Source organism: Polyodon spathula, chromosome 7 (genome assembly GCF_017654505.1).
Source record: "Polyodon spathula isolate WHYD16114869_AA chromosome 7, ASM1765450v1, whole genome shotgun sequence".
NCBI classification, from domain to species: domain Eukaryota; kingdom Metazoa; phylum Chordata; class Actinopteri; order Acipenseriformes; family Polyodontidae; genus Polyodon; species Polyodon spathula.
The window spans coordinates 6,950,456-6,966,670 of record NC_054540.1 but is presented as its reverse complement, the minus strand read 5'-3'; the positions used below and the strand labels follow the sequence as shown (position 1 = coordinate 6,966,670).

The following is a 16,215-nucleotide window of genomic DNA, read 5'->3' as shown; positions in this document are numbered from 1 at the left end:
CTGTATCTGTGTGCATATTATTGTCCTGAATATACCTGCCTCTGATTCATGACATGATTGTGCTGTTCCTTTTTTAGTATTTCTTTTTAACACCAATTCAATCGGCTTAGTTGACATTTTTTTATCTAAAATAATACAGAGCACACTGCCCCAAGTAATCCGAACGCTGATATTACTGTCTTTTAATCAAAGCGATTTGGGGCGGGGGGGTGGGGGGTGCTGCTCCATGATATCGCAAACAAGGATGTGAATGCTACATTTAGGAGGAAATCATATTCTGAATACACAGCAAGAGGAGCAAGTATCATAAGACAAATCAAGTTAACTAATGTTGCTGTGGCCAATTTGTGGACATGCTTTGAACTTTTTGAAGGCGGCCTTGTTGTTTGTTAGTGCTTTCTGATTCAAGAGAAATGCGACAGCAACCTTTCAGATAGACCCCACTTTCACAAAGGATCACTTCATCCAACTGACGGACAAAATCATTACTTCCCAACAAACTGAATCTATATTTATGTACCATTTTAATTGACCATGGATTTTTTTTTAATTTAATGACTATGCAGGGAGCATGGCACTGAAACAAGCATAGCGCTGTTACCAAACATTATTATACAATTAAAGCGTCAGGAAACGGCATTCCAGCTTTTTATTTTTCTTGTGGGAGAATATTCACAGTGTCACTTGTTTTATTTTAAATGTCCTTATCACAATGTATTTATCCTTAAGAAATGTTAGTGATATTAAATATTTTTTTAAATACCAACAGTGAGAATATTGGAATTAAGCATTTTGCTTTTGCTGCTGCGATGTCATTTTATTGTTATTTGATCACTTGAACTTGCCTTGTGATTGCACTTGAAGTGGTGGATACAGTATGACATGGATTGGGAAACTGTGTGTGCTGTATGCTTGTTTGCAGCTGTTCCTTACTGCCTGTCTTCCCTTATATATAGATACAACACTTATACAAGTTTACCATAGTACAAGAATAGCAAAATGTAATAAAGCACAGTGAAAGCATAGTAAAGCATTTTAAAACATAAAAAAACCCCCCAAAAAACAACAAAAAAAACCATGCCAAACCATATTACACTATGGTAAATGCATAGTATAGTCATGGAAAAAACATAGGAAAACGGCCAAAATACCATGCAAATGTACTAGTGTAAATGTTTATAAGGAAATGCATATATGAATTAGTGTTCTAGTAATGGATATCTTTGTATTCACTATTTATCTACTGTTTTAGGAGTGCTAACATTATTTGTCAGTAGGCCCGGAACACCAGGCTAAAACAACCTTTTCTTAAAACTCTCGTTTTCTAAAATGGTTTATCTTTCATGCCCTGCATGATTAGTACATGAATATGAGGACCCTCTGTGGGTGTGTGCATTGGTTTGATTTAGTTGCTTCAACAAGAATTTAAGATAAACTGATTTTTTAAGATTAGCCTTTTAGATTTTCCTGTTGGCATTTATGATTATTGTACGGTAGCAATTGGTTTGAATTTTAACTACGTCTTTGTGAACACTCTTTACTGGGGACATGACATAAAATATCCTAAGTTGTTTATTATAACATGTTTTGCAGAAAGAACTGGTATTCATTTTTGAGAAAATGATGATACTCAATGGCACTGGCAACTGTATACTGTACATAGAGCATGAATTATAGATCCATCTTGGTGACTGTATCTGCAGGGTTTGCCTGCCTGTGAATTGCTATCTCAGCAATGGCAGTAAAGATACAATGCTGTTATGCAGGCATGCTATTTTAAGAGGACATAACTTGATTGGAGGCATGCACCTGTCGCTGCACTGTCGACACTTTACCTCAACATAGATTAATGCACTAATGTTTTCTGGAGTGGAATTCCATTTTATTGATGCTGACATTGCTGTCTAACATTCATACTAATAGTCTATTTCACCAGTAAATAGAGAGTAGAGAGTAATACAATAAATAAATAATTAGTGATTGAAAAAAGTGTTTCCCCCTGTTGATACTCTCTCTGCCTACCTGAGATCTTGTTGGTGCAACATGCAAACTGTCTTTCAAATCTCAACGCTTTCAATGGCCAGTCAAATGATTTATAGGTGATATGCTTCATTAAAGTGGAAACCTAACACTAGACTTAAGTTATGTTACACAAATATATCCCTTCTTTTAAATGCAATTTATGTGTCATTTAGGTCACACATCCCATCTTGGTTAATATACCATTTTTGGATAAGTGCTGAACACTTAAGAAGCATGCAATATAGTACAGTAAATGGTTGGAGATGTATTTATTATAATGTAAAGTTACTTATCTGTCTCTAATCAGGGACAAAGCTCACTCACAGTACAAGGGTCTTATCTCTCTAATCAGGGACAGAGCTCACTCAGCATAAGGGTCTTATCTCTCTAATCAGGGACACAGCTCACTCACAGTACAAGGGTCTTATCTCTCTGATCAGGAACAGAGCTCACTCACAGTACAAGGGTCTTATATCTCTGATCAGGGACAGAGCTCACTCACAGTACAAGGGTCTTATCTCTCTGATCAGTGACAGAGCTCACTCACAGTACAAGGGTCTTATCTCTCTGATCAGGGACAGAGCTCACTCACAGTACAAGGGTCTTATCTCTCTGATCAGTGACAGAGCTCCCTCACAGTACAAGGGTCTTATCTCTCTGATCAGGAACAGAGCTCACTCACAGTACAAGGGTCTTATATCTCTGATCAGGGACAGAGCTCACTCACAGTACAAAGGTCTTATCTGTCTCTAATCAGGGACAGAGCTCACTCACAGTACAGGGGTCTTATCTGTCTCTAATGAGGGACAGAGCTCACTCACAGTACAAGGGTCTTATCTCTCTAATCAGGGACTGAGCTCACTCACAGTACAAGGGTCTTATCTCTCTGATCAGGAACAGAGCTCACTCACAGTACAAGGGTCTTATCTCTCTGATCAGGAACAGAGCTCACTCACAGTACAAGGGTCTTATCTCTCTGATCAGGAACAGAGCTCACTCACAGTACAAGGGTCTTATATCTCTGATCAGGGACAGAGCTCACTCACAGTACAAGGGTCTTATCTCTCTGATAGGCAGTCGGTTAAACCTATCTAGCCTGAAGAACCTTTATGTATTCAGAGCTTGTGCCACTTGTAAGTGAATTGGTTGAGTCAGTTTAGCCTAGTAGTTAGAGGGAAGGATCATGAGTGTGGGGATCCTTCAAATCTTTTTTTAAGCCATTTGCTCAATCGGTGACTGCTTAGGGCAAGTCACATAACCTTCCTGTGCCTCAGCTCACCCAGCTGTAAAATTGGATCCCACTGGAATAAGCTGATGCATCTCAGCTTGGCTTGCCTGTGAGAAGGGAAAAACAACAACAAAAAAAACAGTTAATGAAAACAGAAAAAAAGGTCTGTACAATAACATGATACAACGCACAAGCCTTGGAGTGTGTGATGGATACAATTATAAAAGTTACAGTATTATAATGGAAAAATAAGTGGCGGAGCAATAGCAGGTGGAGCTGCACTCGGGCCTGTGCACTCAGAGGGCCCCCGGAGGAGATCTAAAGTTTTAAGGGTTAAATTAACATTTGAGGAGGGGGGCTCACAATAAGGTCCAGCACTGAGGCCCTTCTTCCTCTTCCTCCACCACTGCTTGTTACCACACAAATCATTGATGATGGCAGGAAAATTTAAGAGAGCTTCAATCGCAAGACATTTTTGGCATTTTTAATCTGACGGTATTTCGTCTTGATCGGCCTTTGCTACTAATGTACTAGTATTCAGCCAACAATCTATATTTTTTCACTGGATTGAAAGATAAAAACTGTTACTCTCACACCAGACGTAATGGCTTGTACAATTAGACCGCATGGCAATACTTTGATTTCTGATTGGCCATACATTCTGTATTTTGAAATGAACCAATAGTACTTAAGTTACAATAAACTTTAATCGGGTCATTAGGAAAAAAAATTAATATCTATTTACAGGCATGAACACACACAGGAAATAAAATGGAGTCAAGGCTTTAAATTTTTTTAAAATTTTTTTTTTTTTTTTTTTTATCCCAAAGACAGACTGCAGTAACTGTCCAACTGTATATATGACATTTAAACCGGGCTTACTTCAAATATACCTGTTTAATATGTAAATTAGGCATGTGTGCGCTGAATGCTTAATAGTCCTATTTAGTGCCAGTAGGGGGACTACACCGCTCACCCAGTGGTAGTCAGGTGAAAAAAAAAAAATTCAGTTTTTTTTTTTCAGTAACAAAGACTGGCAATTAACTAATTTAACAAAAAAGACCGGTTTCAAAGGACTGTAAATTAAAAGTGCAAAACAAGGGGGGGTGGGGGTGGTACAGAGCACGTCACCCAGAGCCCACTGGCCGACAAAGGCGAAGATTTACATTTTCATTTAAAAATTACATTTTTGAATGCAATTCACTTATGATTATCAGCTTATATAAGTACACGTATCATATAATTAAATATTAAGTGTTTATAGACAAGTTTATACAGTTAAAAGCATAGATAATCATGAAAAATCAGGTTTCAAGCAGGTGTACTCAAACTTTTGACTGGTACTGTATATATATATATATATATATATATATATATATATATATATATATATATATATATATATATTTTATCATGCCGTTATAGGCCTACTGGCAAAATGGCCAAGAGACAGTTGGTACTTAACACATATTGAATTATTTTGGCCCTGAATCTTAGCATTTTTTGTCATAGAAAAGACACATTTCAATACTTTATAACGTTACCTTAGGCTACTTTTTTTTTTTTAATCGATGATCTGGTTTTTGTTTCACAAATCTACTGCACTTTGTCTATAAACTGTAGTACTCAGAAGTACACATTTCTCCCATTCACTTGCAAGGTCACTCCATATCTCCAAACTTCAGACAGATATTTTGTCTAGCAAATAGATAACTTCACAGTATTTTTAAGCACAAATATAATAGCCTATATTTCAACAGTCACTGCCAAAGCAGATTACTTATTCTTCCAGAAGTAATGGTTGGGTGCAACAGTTAGGTTAACAAGCCTGATGTTGTTGTCTTTACTTTTGTTGTTGTTGTTGTTGGCTTTACTGTGAAACTGGTTGTAACGGAGGGTATGTGCATTTGTTCCCAAAATTGTCACTGCCTGCAGTATCCTGCACAAAATCTTGTCAACAACAAAATGAGGTGTTCAGGAATCAGTGGCTGCCTGGGAGACAGACAAGGAAGGTTACCTCAGCTGCTATTTTCAATTGGGCAGCAGCGATCTGAGGAGGCTTGTGCTGTCAGAGATTCTCTCCTTTCTTTTAAGTTGGATTTACCATTGTATTAAATATTTATGATGCAAACAAATAAAACACAGTCAATACTTTCATTTGCAATTTTATTTGGTCAGTTCTGAGAGGACATCAACAAGTTTTCGGCGATAGTTCTGGTTCGTTATGACATCCAGTTTATCAACTACATATATTAATGTTGAGGGCGGAAACGCATTGTCTTCGACATAGCCGGGATAAAAAAATCACATGAATTGATTCAGTTACAGACATTTAAGCTGCTCACTTGCTCTTGGTATTTAACATGGCACCCCTGATGAAACTGCAACCTCGGTCCAGCATGTAATGCAAACTAATGTACACCCATCTTAAGCACATTTAATGTTATAGTACAGTTCCGACAGACAACCCAAGATGAACTACTTACAGCACAGCGGTCCTTCCTTCACGCCCCTTTTTTTCCATAAGAGTTCAGTGCCAACACAGCAGGGGATAAAACAAGGGCTGTTTACCTCGTCGTCAGCTTGGATGGTGAAAACTTAAACTCGGAGGAATAGAGGTTAGCTTTGCCGGTCACTCTAAGCGCTATCCAAAAGCTGACTGAAGATATCTTGTTAGTTGTTTTGTTTTTGTATTCAATTGGAATTTTACTCAGTCCTGTACAATTATATATATATATATATATATATATATATATATATATATATATATATATATATATATATATATATATATATATATATGTGTGTGTGTGTGTGTGTGTGTGTGTTATCTATGAGAAGATTTAGTTTCGGTTTCTTTTACAAAGAAATTACAAACCAGGTAAATTATAGAGAGAAAAATAATAATAATCGAGTAGGATACATTTTAGTTTTAACAGAAATCAAACCGATATTCACAGGTAATATTATTTAAGAAAAACAGCTGCATCACACTCAACTACCGTTCTCTCTCCTCTTCTTGTCCCGCCCCATAGCAACCAATACACACTCCTGATTCGCTGGTACAGTACTCCCTTGACCTTCCAACTCCTACCTAATAGTCTCTCATTAACTGTCAGTAAATGTACTGTATACAAACCTCAAAAAACGCAGAAAAGACATTGTTCTCAGAATTCTTGGAGAGTCGTTATAGGCTCAGCCTTGCGACTTGGTCCCAGTCAGCGACCGGGTTCGACCCTCAGCTCATACGAACAGCTCATAGGAAGCCTTGACCTAAGGAAGAAAGAATCTGAAAGAACACAAATAATTGTTAGGTATGGGACTCATCAAGCATTAAGAGTAAGAGGGCCACGTCCCAGGAGGGTAAAGGAGGAAGTGAGACAGAGACTTCTATCTTGAGGCAAGAGATACCTACCTATAGGAAGCAGTCACCGCCTCCTGGACGTTTTCACAGTTTGTTGTGTTACAAACTGAAATCTTAAAGTTTATTTATTTGATTTATTTGATTTACACAACCTACTCAACACTTTCAATGTGTGAAAAAAGTGGGGGGGGGCACGTCAATTAAAAATCAAAGACTGAAAAGTCTTCATTAGATAAATATTCACCCCCTTTGCTAGGACACTCTTAAATAAGCTCAGGTGCAACCAATAGCCTTCAGAATTCACATAATAAGTTAAATGGAGTCCATCTGTGTGAAATAAAAGTGGCTCACATGATTCAGATTTTCAGTGCATTCAAAGCAAAAATACTACCATGAAGACCAAGGAGCTTTCAAAACAATTGTAGGATAAAGTTGTGGAAAGGCACAGATCAGGGGAGTGGTATAAAAATATTTCAAAGGCATTGAATAGCCCTTGGAGCACAGTCAAGTTGATCATTAAGAAGTGGAAGGTATACGGCAACATCCAGAATCTGCATAGAGCAGGCTGTCCTCCCAAACTGAGCAGCCGAGTAAGAAGGTCATTGGTTAGAGAAGCCACCAAGAGGCCAATGACAACTCTAAAAAACCTCCAGCGTTCCATGGCTGAGATGGGAGAAACTGTCCATGTGTCAACAATAGCTCAGGTACTCCACAAATCTGGCCTGTGTGGAAGACTGGCAAGAAGGAAGCCATTTCTGAAAAAAGCCCATGTAAAACTCGGAATCTGTAAAGCTTGGAATTTGCAAAAAAGCATGTCGGAGACTCTGAAAAGATGTGGCAAAAGATTCTGTGGTCCGATGAAACCTAACTATTTGGACTAAGTGCAAAGCGTTATGTTTGGTACAAACCCAACAGAGAGCACATCACATCACCCAGGTAACACCATCCCTACTATGAAGCATGGTTGTGGCAGCATCATGCTATGGGGATGCTTTTCATCGGCAGGGACTGGGAAGCTTGTCAGGGTAGAGGGCAAAATGGATGGAACTAAATACAGGCAAATCCTTGAGGAAAACCTGCTTTAGTCTGCAAAAGAGCTAAGACTGGGACAGAGATTCACCTTTCAGCAGAACAATGACCCCAAGCACACATCCAAAGCGACACTGGGGTGGCTTAAAAACAAGAAAGTGAATGTCCTAGAGTGGCCCAGTCAAATCCAATTGAGAATTTGTGGCAAGACTTGAAGATTGCTGTCCACCAACGATCCTCATCCAACTTGACAGAGCTTGAACAATTTTGCCAAGAAGAATGGACGAATATTGCACGATCCAGATGTGCAAACCTGGTAGAGTCTTACCCCAAAAGGCTCACAGCTGTAATTGCTACCAAAGGTGGTTCTACCAAGTATTGACTCGGGGGTGAGTACTTATCTAACCAAGACATTTAATTTTTTTTTTCATTAACTGTTGTTTCACGATAACAATATTCTGCCTCTTCAAAGTGTTTTGTAGGTTGTGTAAATCAAAGGAAAAAAAAATCCCATTTAAATGCATCAAGATTTCAGGTTGTAACACAACAAACGCCCAAGTGGAGTGAATACTTACTATAGGCCAGTGGAAACCAGCATTACATTTTGGGGGGGGGGGGGGGGTAAGTCCGTCTGAAACGTAACTGAAAAATAAATAAATAAATAAGATAGATAGATAAATAATCCTACTTGACTTGAAGAACGTCTTGCAAGCAAATTTCTACTTGGTTTGATTGAGTGAGCACAAAAAGCTTAATATGAAAATTGAAAATGAATTTTAATAAAGAACGACACGTTTTTAATAATAAAACTAATCTAGCATACGTCACTGAAGTAAAACCATTATTGTGTTATTTTGAAATACCACTGCTTCAGATTATTACTAGTGCTCAATAACAACCCACACACAAAAACGTTTGGTTCTCTCGTCTTTTTAAATGAATATAACTAAATTAATACCTACTAAAAACAAACTAAACTAACAACTACTTAGCCTATATTATTTAATACATATCTGTTTTGTAGTCTCTAAACCAAAACTGCCCAGCATCTATTTGCAGACACGCTGCTGCTGGCGTAAGCTGTAAACAGTGCAGTGCAGATATGGGTTAAACCAATATTCGTGTAGGTTGAGTTTATTGTGTGTGTGTGTGTGTGTGTGTGTGTGTGTGTGTGTGTGTGTTTTTTTAATCAATGTCAGAAGACATCTGCCGTCTTCTGAAGGACTTTCAGGGTTTTTAAAATTACATTTTAAGCCTTTTAAAGGCAAAATCATAACAAAATAATAGTGTCTACTGAGCAAAAATGTAAAGGGGCAAAATGTATACTGGTATTGCCTCCTCTGTGCTCTATGGGTTAGGCGCCTACGGTCTCAATCAAGTTACAGTCACAAAAATCAAGTGCCAGCAAAAACATTTTTACAGTTTTCCATGATATATACCCCTCGCTTTTCTGGCAATGGTTAAGCAATGACATATGCCTTTGTTGCCAAGTTTGTTACTTAGCAACCACAGACAATACAAATAAAATCTGTGGAAACAGCCAAGGAAACTGACAGAAAAAACATATAGTGCAAATCTAAGCTATTTTTTTTCATGACTTTTACAATACTTGTACTTTTACAATAGAGGCTCAGCCCCTCCCTCGGTGCACCACTGCTATAGGCACTGTATATCTCTTGAGTTGCAAAAGAATAGTCTGGCCGATGGTCCCCTCTGACCACATGAAGAACCTGCAGAGTTACTGGAACTCCAGGTCGGGGAAGTGAGAGTCACTATCCCCCAGAGTCGACGACACAGACGCACATGGCATATGAAAAAAGTGAGGAGGAGGTAAAAAGCAAAATGCAAGAGAAAGAGCTGAGCTGTCACTGATTAAATAGGGAGTCAATGGTGACAGACAGGTGATGTTAGTCAGTGATGATAGGGCAGGTGAAATATTTTAAGGGAATCTAATTATTAATCAAACAACTTGCTCATTGTGCTCACTTGTGTACATAAGCTGTTATTATAAGTCAAGAGAAAAGATAACATTTAAACCGTGACAACCCCATACTTAAACATATCCTATTTTATATCTACAAGGATGTATGCATTTGTTTTATTGCAGCAGTAAAACAACCATTCCCCCATAAGATCTAGTTAGGCTGCACTGATGTTTTTCTTTTTTAAAACATGTTATCACATGTTGGAACTAAAGCAATTCTGTGCTGAGGAACATGTAAAGCAAACGTGATAAACGACTTGACTGTTTTGTTCTAAAACACATACATTCCTAAATAAGAACATAAGAACATAAGAAAGAAAGTTGCTCGTTTGGTTGTTAGTAGCTTATTGATCCCAGAATCTCATCAAGCAGCTTCTTGAAGGATCCCAGGGTGGCAGCTTCAACAACATTACTAGGGAGTTGATTCCAGACCGTCACAATTCTCTGTGTAAAAAAGTGCCTCCTATTTTCTGTTCTGAATGCCCCTTTGTCTAATCTCCATTTGTGACCTCTGGTCCTTGTTTCTTTTTTCAGGCTGAAAAAGTCCCTTGGGTCGACACTGTCAATACCTTTTAGAATTTAAAATAGTAACATTACTGCTTTACAGAACTTTGTATCTACTTGCCTAACGAGTCTGTTTATTTTATTTATTTATTTATTTTTTCCTGTAACTTGCACTTATATGAACATACACAAAAAAGCGATCTGGCGCAAGACAGCTATAGCTTCTAAAATAAGTGGATTGCAAATATTCTCATGGCTAGATGCAACAGTTTGCAGTTTAAGCAGACCGCAGACTTAGCCATCAGCGAGCCCATGAATTTCACAAGTTAATAATAATAATAATAATAATAATAATAATAATAATAATAATAATATAATAATAATAATAATAATAATAGTAATAATAATAATAATAGTAATAATAATAATACAGTGCATTACAATGGTACGGATAGTATCTGCACACAGATGGATTCCATTTAACTTATTATGTGAATTCTGAAGGCAGTTGGTTGCACCTGAGCTTATTTAGTAGTGTCATAGCAAAGGGGGTGAATGCTTATCTAATGAAGACTTTTCAGATTTTTATTTTTAATTGGTTTGTTTTTTCACCCCCCCATTTTTTCACACATTGAAAGTGTTGAGTAGGTTGTGTAAATCAAAGAGAAAAAAAATCCCATTTAAATGCATCAAGATTTCATGTTGTAACACAACAAACTGTAAAAATGTCCAAGGTGGGTGAAATAATATATATATATATATATATATATATATATATATATATATATATATATATATATATATATGCCCATCGCCTATAGCCCAACGTTTCGATATGTTCCCTTGTACATATCTTTCTCAAGGGAGCCTGTGTTTGAATAAAAAAATTGGAGGTATTTATAACCAATAGCATATATAAAAGTTAAAAATAATTAAATAAACAAAATTAATTCAAAAGTTGTGCATGCTGATGCGCTGGGGAGACCATGTCAAGACTGATCCTCAGAGCCAGCATTGCATGATAATATAAATATAAGTTTATATAAAATAATGTTAATTAGAATTAATATAGATTTAAAGATATAAGTAAAAGTGATGTCACATATAGAACACCTTACATCATATAAGAATAAATCATATTTATTGGAATTAATTAGTTCATTCTTTTCTGTTGAGTCCTGCTGGCATAATTGTGTTCAGTCTATTTATCCATTTACTTTCTTTTATTCTTCTATATGTCGCATTATCTAATTTTACTTGTTCTAATACTACAAACTTTACATCATTTATGTCATGTCCTTGACTGGTGAAGTGCTGTACTATTGGTTCATTCATTTTTTTATTTCTAATTAATGAAAGGTGGTTCTGAATTATTTTATATAAAGTTGTTCCAGTCTCTCCAACATATTTTAATTCATCACATTTTTCCATAAACAGCATTGCTATTTTTACAGTAGGTATTAGTTTTTAGTGGATATGTGGTGTTCGAATGTTTAATTATATTTCTACTTTTGTCTGTGTATTTACAAACTTTACATGTACTAGTGCTAGTATTTGAAGAACCTATTCTGTCAGTTATTCTTTTATGTTTACTGTGAACTAGAATATCACCTAAATTAGCTTCTCTTTTGAATGCGACAACTGGGGCCTTAAGAAACACTTTTTTTCAATTTTTCTGAATTATGTAGAATATGGAAGTGTTTCCAAACTATCTTAGAAATATTGGGCAAAAGTTTAGAGTACGTCATTACTAATGGGACTCTTGACCTTTTTATCTCTATTTTTATAAGCTAGTAGATCATTTCTTTTTAGTTTATCCACTTTTCTTAATTCTGTCTCTATAATTCTTTCTTTGTATCCTCTTTTTTTAAGATTTATTTTTAATATATGTCTTTGTTTTACATAGTCACTTTCTTTAGAGCATATTCTTTGTATTCTTATTCCTAGCCCCTTTGGGATTGCCCTTTTAGTGTGTATTGGATGTGCAGAGGACATGTGTAAATACTAGTGCATGTTAGTAGGTTTATAGAAGAGGTGTGCATATGTGGGTGTGTTTTTCAATATATACATATAACATAGCAACATGCCCAGTATTGAGATGTTCAGAACTGGTCTTTGTGTGCAGAACTTTTAGAAAACATCGCGCACGGATGCAGTCAGAAGTCAGTAAATCATTCATATACACTATTTTAAGGGAATAATTATTAATCAAACAACTTGCTCATTGTGCTCAATTGTGTAAATAAGCTGTTATTATAAGTCAAGAGAAAAGATAACATTTAAACCGCGACAACCCCAAACTTAAACATATCCTATTTTATATCTACAAGGACCCAAACTTAAACATATCCTATTTTATATCTACAAGGACCCAAACTTAAACATATCCTATTTTATATCTACAAGGACGTATGCATTTGTTTTTATTGCAGCAGTAAAACAATCATTCTCCCATAAGATCTAATTAGGCTGCACTGATGTTTTTTTTTTTTTTTTTTTTTTTTTAACATGTTATCACATGTTGGAACTAAAGCAATTCTGTGCTGAAGAACAGGTAAAGCACACGTGATAAACTACTTGACTGCTTTCCAGCTAAAACAAGTACATTTATAAATAGTAGCATTACTGTTTTACAGAACTTTGTATGTGCTTGTGTAACGAGTCTATTTTTTTTTTCAGTAACGCGCACTTAAGTAATCTGTACATACACAAAAAAGCGACCTTGCGCAAGAGCTATAGCCTCTAAAATAGGTTGATTGTAAATATTATCATGGCTATAAGAGCTTGCAGTTTAAGCAGACCGCAGACTTAGCCGTCAGTGAGCCCCCGTGCTTCCCTTGGAAACTGTCCTGTTTATTTTCTAATTATAAGGTCGCCAATTTCTGAATTGTCTTTTGCGTTTCTTGGACGAGGACTTGCGCAATCAATGGAAACAGAGAGTGTGCAACACGTTGAAATTGAAATACATTGTGAAATGCACGAAATGAATTAAAATAAAAGGTAAGGCACTGTGTTCCTGCACTGTCTGGGGGAATGAAGGGTTCAGAATAAACAGGGATTTAAAAAAAAGAAGTACACATATGCAACGAAACATGCTTATGAATGAATTCCCATTCATCACATACATAGAAAACTGCAATAAAAAGAACTCTGCAAGGACTTTTTTAGATTGTCAATTTTAACCTTGAACCAAAGAAACAGATACCCAAATATGTGAATACAAATTATCCGTTTATTTTTTATGTAACCCATTGCCACCAAAACAATGGAAATACAGAGATTGATATAAATGACTACAATCAAGGTGGAATTGATATTATACATGTTATGTTTTGATTATTCACAGCATGATATTAAGCGGCAGGGGTGTGTTTTTTTCAGTGGGAGCGTATCAGCGTCAGAGAGCTTGGGAGGGCAGTGAGATTTAAAATGCTGTGAATGTGACAGCCGCGAGTCCAGTCTACCAAAGTGAGGAACGTGATGTGATGAACCGGGTTGAACCGGTCAAAGAAATGTGAACAAAAACAAAACAAACAAACAAAATAACGTGAAAAACAATCCGCCAACAGGCTGGTAGAAGAGAGGAAAAACATCACTTTTTAGTCTACAAGTGATTGAATATATCTGCACCAAGCATCTGGGTTAGCGGATACAGTCTGAAAGAGCGAGTGCGAGATAAAGGAGGACTAAAATTATTGAGAAACTTTACCCGTGGGAAGGCGGGGGGAGATAAAAGGATGACAGTGGTGCTTGGAGAGAAAGTGGACGAGACTCTGTCACTGACAGCCCACGATGTCGATTCGGAGAAAGAGGATCAGGATTGCTGCGAGAGGGTGGTCATCAACATCTCCGGCTTACGCTTTGAGACCCAGCTCAAGACCCTTGCGCAGTTCCCCAACACCTTGCTGGGAGATCCTAGGAAAAGAATGCGCTTCTTCGATCCCTTGCGGAATGAATACTTCTTCGACAGGAATCGTCCCTCCTTCGATGCCATCCTTTATTATTACCAGTCTGGCGGGAGACTGACGCGACCGGTCAATGTACCTGTCGACATTTTTATGGAAGAAATCAAATTTTACGCGTTAGGGGACGAGGTGATTGAGAATTTCAAGGAGGAAGAAGGTTTTGTAAAAGAAGAAGAGCGCCCATTACCTGACAACGAATACCAACGCCAGATCTGGCTGCTGTTTGAGTATCCAGATAGCTCGGGACCTGCTCGGGGCATTGCCATAGTATCTGTGCTGGTTATTTTGATATCTATTGTCATATTCTGTTTGGAGACACTTCCAGAGTTCAGAGAAGAAAACAGGCACAGTGAAAGCCACTTTTCCACCAACGGGACCCGCCATATTAAGCCCAGCCCGTTCACTGACCCGTTCTTCATCGTGGAGACACTTTGCATGATCTGGTTTTCATTTGAGCTCATGGTGAGGTTCTGTGCCTCCCCGAACAAACCGGCTTTCTTTAAAAACATCATGAACATGATCGACATAGTTGCCATCATTCCTTATTTCATCACCCTGGGCACCGAGCTGGCTGAGCGCCAGGGAAACGGACAACAAGCCATGTCCCTGGCGATCTTAAGAGTGATTCGTCTGGTCAGAGTCTTTAGGATTTTCAAGCTCTCCAGGCACTCTAAGGGGCTCCAGATCTTGGGAAAGACGCTCCAGGCGAGCATGAGAGAGCTGGGGCTGCTGATATTCTTTATGTTCATTGGTGTCATTCTGTTTTCCAGCGCTGTCTATTTCGCAGAGACAGACGAACAATCCTCGGTGTTTACCAGCATCCCAGAGGCGTTCTGGTGGGCGGTGGTATCCATGACCACTGTGGGTTATGGTGACATGTATCCTGTGACAATTGGTGGCAAAATTGTAGGTTCCTTGTGTGCCATTGCAGGGGTGCTGACAATTGCGCTGCCGGTGCCAGTGATTGTCTCAAATTTTGACTACTTCTATCACAGGGAGACCGATCATGTGGAGAAATTCCAGTACACACATGTAACATGCGGGCAGCAGCAACCCTCTGAACTGAAACACAGTAACAGCCAGCCTTCTATAAGCAAATCAAATTACAATCTAGAAATCGATTTAGATGCATTCAAATATACCAACTATACCCCCCAAATGCAATACACAGGGAAGACAACTGATGTATGAACCCTTAACGAAAAGGGGCAACGTGAAAAACAACGTAGATTTTTCATTCGGCACTTTTGCTTAAATAATAAATAACCTCTTATGTAGAGTACTCCTAATGCGCAGAAGCGAGGAATATTTTGAAATTTGGAAGCCTAGGCATGGTTTGTGAACCGTAAGTTATGTATTTATTTATTTTTTAATATAATTATTATTGCTTTCCATCCACAAGCTGTCTTCAACAGTTTAATTTTAATAATATTAAAAAATAACTAACAAGCAAACGGGATTTCATGCATATGCCATTTCCCCGTCTTTATCTCACTTTTTTAAAAATACTAATAACACTATGTAACATAGTTTTTGTTCCTGGGTAGTAAGTGTTATTGCTTATGCCTCAAAAGTATAGAAAATGGCTATTATTCCCCACAAACTTTGCTTTTGTGACCAGGACAGTGATATTTCAAAATATCACTATTTACAAACGGGCAAATGTGTGTCTTTTCGTTCACACAAAGTCAGAAAAAAACAACATATGAATCCAAATTAACATGTATTTATACTAAAGTAATACATACAACATATGAATCCAAATTAACATGTATTTATACTAAAGTAATACAAAAATGACTACAAAAGATTTAGAAGTGAGTAGTTTTTCGAGATTTACGATTATACTGTATTTACAGTATAATCGTAAATCTTGAAAAACTACTCGCTTCTAAATCTTTTATAGTCATTTTTGTATTACTTTAGTATAAATACATGTTAATTTGGATTCATATGTTGTTTTTTTCTGACTTTATGTGAACGAAAAGACACACATCTGCCCGTTTTCCCATTGGAAATAGTGATATTTTGAACAGTGATATTGTGAACAAATTGCTTATTATCTGCAAGTGCCTGCTATGATAAGAACATTGGGGAACACGTAAAATATATTTTCATT

The 16,215-nt window shown here is 37.2% G+C and overlaps 1 protein-coding gene across 1 annotated transcript; it reads left to right on the top strand.

Moving 5' to 3' along the window:
- Positions 1-13,850: 13,850 nt before the first annotated feature.
- Positions 13,851-15,602, top strand: LOC121318070 (potassium voltage-gated channel subfamily A member 2-like). Its single transcript, XM_041254322.1, has one exon. It carries the CDS (start codon positions 13,869-13,871, stop codon positions 15,285-15,287), a length of 1,419 nt encoding a protein of 472 aa, XP_041110256.1. The 5' UTR covers positions 13,851-13,868; the 3' UTR covers positions 15,288-15,602.
- The last annotated feature ends 613 nt before the right edge of the window (positions 15,603-16,215 follow it).

Excerpts from the sequence above, each read along its gene's own strand:
- LOC121318070 (XM_041254322.1), top strand. The coding sequence starts at position 13,869 with ATGACAGTGGTGCTTGGAGAGAAAGTGGACGAGACTCTGTCACTGACA.